The sequence below is a fragment of the Neofelis nebulosa genome, chromosome 13, assembly GCF_028018385.1.
Source record: "Neofelis nebulosa isolate mNeoNeb1 chromosome 13, mNeoNeb1.pri, whole genome shotgun sequence".
In the NCBI taxonomy this organism is placed as follows: Eukaryota; Metazoa; Chordata; class Mammalia; order Carnivora; family Felidae; genus Neofelis; species Neofelis nebulosa.
Window position 1 is genome coordinate 38,137,407 of NC_080794.1, and position 6,000 is coordinate 38,143,406.

Here is a 6,000-nt window from a genome sequence, read left to right on the forward strand (position 1 = left end):
TTATGCAGCTTTTTTGTCTCTCTCTCTTTCTCTCTTTCTCAAAAGTGTTTGGAGAAAATATTTCTTAAATGTTTTCCTGTTAGGCTAGACTGACTCACCATTTCCATCTCCAATCCCATGATGAAATATTTGATAACCTAAACCATAAAACTAATGCTATATGAAACCGTGCATGCTTTCGAAAGCCACTCTCCTCCCCTTTTGAAGTTACTCCTGCCTCCCAGCAGCAAGGTCCAGGGCCCCGCTTCCTGCTGCCCTTAAATTGACTCCTAGCATGGAGAAGGAAGAACTGACACCAGGGACAATTCCTGGCAGCTGGAAGTGCACCCTGGCTCCCACGTACCCTCTTTACAACTCAGGCAGGGTAGTGCCCTACCTGTTCACAACTGTACATCTGACGCCAGGCCTGAGGGACAGTCTGAGACCTGCTCAGGGCCTGGTCCTTGGTGGGCAGAGACAGCTGGCAGCAAGCCCTTCCTAACCCCTGAAGGCCTGCCATTGCTGATTGAGGCAGTCATACTCCGTAAGCTCTCTTAGGAGGGTCGGACACACTGATGCCCATCAGGGACTGACAGAGCTGGCAGGGAGGTGTGAACTACATTAGGAGGAAAGAAGAATCCATCTCCAAGCTTAGCACAGAGTGACTGAGGAAGCTGTTTCACCTCCCAGTAGAATTTTCTCTGAATGTTCAGCTCAAGTTTTCATCCCTAGGAACTCCTCACAAAGACCTCCTCATTTTCTCCCCGACCCCCACCCATACTTCTTGTTTCTAAGTAATGGCCTCACAACAAGCTCACTAAAATGAAGCAGTTTCCCTGGAGTAAGTTTGTTAGCAAAAATCCAGGAAACTCAGTGAAATGTGCATTTCAGATAAACAACCGATAATTTGTCAGTGTAAGTGTGTCCCAAATATTTCAAATATATTAACAAATTATTGGTTGTTTATTTGAAATGCACGTTTCACTGGGAATCCCGTATTTTTATTTGCTGAATCTGGCAAACCGACTTAGGAGGTGAATGGCAGGGAAAAGTGTGTGACAGACTGAGACCCTGCTCCCACTGTTCACAGGCCCACCAGGAAGAGAAACTGCGCATGCACTCACCGTATCGGCATCTGTACTGACAGACTCCATTTTTCCCTCCCAGCAGCTCCAGAAAGGAATCGAAGTAGCTGTTGACAGATTCAAAACTGCCCCTGATGTGCCGAAGGCCCCAGTCTGAATAGGACTCCTCTGCATCAGGGCTGGTGTCACTCTGAGCTGGGCCACCGCACAGGCTGAGCCACAAAATCAAGAAGCCAGTGGCCAGCTTCATCCTGAAGCCAGCTGGGTGCTGAGGTCTTTCCTCAAACCCCAGCCAGTGTCCCAGGAAATCCAGGTATGCAGCCTGCTGGCCAGATGTCAAGCAGGACTGGGAAGGGGGTTATCTGGAACACTCAATCTGTGTGTTCCCCAGAGGTGGACTTTAAACATAGCAATGGAGGTTGGGATGAGATCAGGGCAATTAGAAAGGGTAAAGGTTAGGCAGTGGGAGGGCCTGTCTGAGGGATGGCCAGTCAGAGAGAACACTTCAAAGTGGATTCCACAGCCCTGGAGGAGGGAGATGTTGGCCAACTTGTAGGAGGCACGAGCGGTGGAGCAATTGGAATTCTGCCCCCAACCAACTCGTTAACCTATTGATCAGTTACAAATTTGGGCCTTTAGGGCTAGCCTCTTGACACAAGCTCTTGTCCCAAGATCCCAGCACCACCCCTAAGCCAGTCATCTGTGCATGGTCTCTAGGGAGATTTAGGAGGATGTATTGAGAGCTCAGGAAACCCCCAATGTCAGTGGGTTAACAATGGCACCCAGACCAATGGTCAGGATATTATCCGTGTGTTCTAAGTGTGTGTGAAGTGGGTTTTCAGATTTGGGACCCCTGCTTCTGCCTTAGTCTCTTCTTGGCTCTCGGACTCTGTCCTCCAACCCGGCAGAGTTCCTAAGTGCAGCCACACTGGTGCTGGGACATTTTTGCCTCTCTGCTTACAGCAGTGTTTTCATTTGCACTCAACAGTGTCTGATCTCTACAGATTGCCCAGAGATGGTGCTGAGGGAACTCCACTCTCCTTGTGTTGTTTTTACTCAAGCTGCTTAGAAACTAACTAAAGGTTTATCAGAAACAGAATTTGAAAGTTTAGGCTTTAAGACTGTTGACTAAGTCCAGAGTTTTGGCATCACTTTCAGTTCATGCTTTGCTTTTAGCCACATGAAGAAATAAATTCCATGAGATCACTAGTCTCTATAAATGATATCTTTATGGACCAAATGAGTCAAATAGGTTCTCTCTCAAAATTCTGGCAAGCCCCACAGAAGATAATGAATTACATTTCTTCATTTTGGATAAGAAATCTTTTTGTCTAGAGACTCAGACTCCAGAAAGGGCAATGGTTAAAAAATATTTCATCATGGGGGCACCTGGGTGGCTCAGTCGGTTAAGCATCTGACTTGATCTCAGCTCAGGCCTTGATTTCAGGATTGTGAGTTCAAGTCCCATGAGGGGCATGGAGCCTACTTAAAAAAAAAATCATATGAACAACAATGCCACCAGTATCTTAAAGCATCTATATATTCCAAACCAGTGTATGTGTGTTTTACATCAATTCTGTGAAGTAAGGTGGATATCGTTCCTGTTTGAGAGGTGAGAAAACTGAGACACAAAGGTGAAAGGACTCAGAAATGGACAGGCTGTCACTGGTGAAGTGGGGATCAGGGCCTGGTGCATGATTTGTGGGGCCCAGTCACAATGAAAATGGGAACATCCATGGGGCACCCCAGCACTGAGGCAGCTGGAGAAGGAGAAAGTGGGCAGAGGGAGGGGAGACGCCCACCCTCATTCCCGGCTAAATTTGTTGAGGCACGTTTTGTGGCCTAATATGTGATCTATTCTGGAGAACATTCCATGTGTACTTGAAAAGAATGTGTATTCTGCTGTTTTTAGGAGGGAATGTTCTGAATATATCTGTTAAATCCATCTGGTCCAGTGTGTCATTCAAAGCCACTGTTTGCTTTTTGATTTTCTGTTTGGATGATCTGTCCATTGATGTAAGTGGAGTTTTAAGGTCCTCTACTATTATTGTATTACTATTGATTAGTTCCCTTATGTTGTTATTAACTGCGTTATATATTTGGATGCTCCCATGTTGGACGCATAAATATTTACAATTGTTGTATATCTCCTTGTTGCATCGTCTCCTTTATTTTTGTTTCCAGGAAAGCACTAGTCTCATTTATTGAAACTTCATGGGGGCACCTCAGCACTAATCAGGCAGCTGGAGAAGGAGAAAGTAGGCAGAGGGCAGGGAGAGGCCCATCCTCATTTTCAGTCCTTGAATAATTGCTTGAAGATGGGGCTCTCATGACTCTGGGGAAAAATCTCCACCTGAGTGTTTGGGGCATACCATATGCAGGAGATGAAGCCCTTAGCCACGTGGAGACTATATGCCACTCATTCTTGTTCGGTTTTTACCCCTTCCAGATGTAGAGCTTGCCACAAAGTATCACTGTCCAGCACAAAGCAGTCATCAGATAGCAGCAACTTGAGGGCAAAGGGACTGGAGTCAGTCACCTTAGTCAGGTTGATGTTCAGTGGCAACAGAGACCTTATACAGAGCCACAGCCTTGGCATTTGTCTGGTCAGCCATGAGGTCTTCCTCGGGATTGCCCTCCTTCAGATGAGGCGTGGGGCCCAGGACCTGGATCATCTCTACAGGCTCTTCCCCATCAGTGACAATCTCCACTCGGGCCTTGCCCTGTCGCTCACTGTCCCAGATGGCCATGTCCAGGTACTGCACCTTGCAGTGCTCCAGGATGTCGAACTTGCCACCACACCAGGCAAAGATATTCTGGCCCAGGTCCAGGATGGGGCAGTCCCCAGTGTTGAAGCTGTCTCAGCTCAGTGCCCTTTCAGTGGCATGGATGTTCTTCTTCCTCTTGATCTGGTAGAATTTCTTGGTGGCAGCTAGAGTGGCCCCTGGGGAGGTCTTGTGAAATGCTGACTCTACTCCACCTTCCTGGTACTTGAGGCCACATGAGAAGTAGCTCATGAAGAGGTCAAACTCACTGCCTTGCACCTCTCGGTGCTGCACCAGCCTCTCGCCAGGCAGGGTGTTGAGGTGCACGACCAGCACAGCACAGGCCCCCTGTTCATCCCAGGATGGCTGCTGTCCTATCCATAGGTGCAAGTGGGAGAGCTCCTCTGGACCATTGTGCAGCACTAGGTAGGAGTCTCTCCAGAGGGAAGATGCCCTGGTTCTCATGTGCTACTGGCACTGCCTTCAGCTTCTCCACCCACCATACATGCAGGCAGGGATCCTGCACCCAGGCTGGGAATGGAGAACCAGTCTGGGGGAGGAATGTGTACATGCTGTTTCCAGTTCTGCCACCACCTTGCTCGGTAGCTCCAGCAGCCCCCTTTATTATTATGTATAGTGCTTCTTTGTTTCTTCCTGCAGACTTTGTTCTAAATTCTATTTCCTCCAACAGAATATTGCTATTCCAGCTTTCTTCTGACATCCGTTTGCGTGATTAATGTTTCTCCATCCCCTCATTTCAATCTGCATGTGTCTTTAGGTCTGAAATGAGTCTCTTGTAGGCAGCCTATAGATGGGTCTTATTTTTTTTATTTTTTTAAATGTTCTATTTATTTTTGAGAGAGAGCAAGTTGGGGAGGGGCAGAGAGAGAGAGGAGGACGGAGGATCTGAAGTGGGCTCTGCACCGACAGCAGTGAGCCTGATGTGGGGCTCAAACTCACAAACCCTGAGATCTTGACCTGAGCCGAAGTCAGACGCTCAACCAACTGAACCACCCAGGCGCCTAGGGTCTTGTTTTTTTAATCCACTCTGTTACCCTTTCTTTTGATTGGAGCATTTAGTCCATTTACATTATTGATAGATGCATATTTATTGCTATTTTGTTACTTGGTTTGTGGTTGCGTTTGTAGTCGGCCTCTTATCCTTTCTTCTCTTTCTCTCTTTCATGGTTTGCTGGTTTTCTTTAGTGATAAACTTAGATTCCTTGCTCTTTATTTTTTGTGTATCTATTACTGTTTTGATTTATGGCTACCATTCAGTTGATATGTAACATCTTATGCGTGTAGCAATATATATTAAGCTGATGGTCCTTAATCTTGAACTCATTCTTTACTCCTCTCCCCTCCATATTTCGGATATTTCTTTTATTGCCTTTTATTTTACATCCTTTTGTCTTCTCTTGCCTGATTTTACAGATAAACTTTTTTTTTCTTTTTTTTTCTTTTGCGCTTCCTATTTTTCTTAATCTGACTTACGGCTTTTGTTTTCCACTCAGTCTCCCTTAACATTTCTTAGCGGGCTGCTTTAGTGGTAATGAATTCTTTCTAACCTTGTTTATCTGGAAACTTTATTTCTCCTTCTATTCTGAATGACAGCCTTGCTGAATTGAATATTCTTGGCTGCAGATCTCTTCCGTATAGCACTTGGAATATATCCTGCCACTCTCTTCTGGCCTGCAAAGTTGCTGCTGAAAAACCAGCTTATAGCCTTATGGGGTTTCCTTGGTATGTACCTGTCTTCTTTTCTCTTGCAACCTTTAAATTCTTTATCACTATTTTTTCCCATTCTAATTACTATGTGTCTTAGTTGGACCTCCTTGGGTTGACTTTTGCTAGGGAATCTCTGTGCCTCTTGAATCTGGATCTGTTTTCCTCCCCAGATTTGGGGAGTTTTCAGCTATTATTTCTTCAAATGAATTTTCTGCCCCCTTTCTCTCTCCTCTCCTGGGATCCCTATAATAGGAAAGTTATTGCTTTTGATGGTATCACTGAATTCTCTAAATCTATCCTCATTAAGCAGTATTTATACATCTCTCACCTGTTCAGCTTGATTGATTTTCATTACTCTATCCTCTAGGTCACTGACACATTCCTCTGCTTCCCGTAGCTTACTATTGATTGCATCTGTTGTATCTTTAATTTCACTTATTGAG

The 6,000-nt window shown here is 45.6% G+C and overlaps 1 protein-coding gene and 1 pseudogene across 4 annotated transcripts in view; both read right to left on the reverse strand.

Annotated features, from left to right (window-relative positions):
• PLA2G12B (phospholipase A2 group XIIB) overlaps positions 1-1,454 on the reverse strand; it is a 30,591-nt gene extending 29,137 nt beyond the window's left edge. For 2 of the 4 annotated variants that reach the window (XM_058696673.1, XM_058696672.1), the window contains exon 1: positions 1,104-1,450. In XM_058696673.1, the coding sequence (XP_058552656.1) occupies positions 1,104-1,314 (211 nt within the window). In that variant the 5' untranslated portion in view covers positions 1,315-1,450. Of the gene's footprint in view, positions 1-1,103 lie in introns of all 4 variants that reach the window. The other 2 variants (XM_058696674.1, XM_058696670.1) reach the window with 2 other exon arrangements.
• Positions 1,455-3,310: 1,856 nt separating this feature from the next.
• On the reverse strand, positions 3,311-4,484 carry LOC131492834 (macrophage-capping protein-like; annotated as a pseudogene).
• Positions 4,485-6,000: the final 1,516 nt, after the last annotated feature.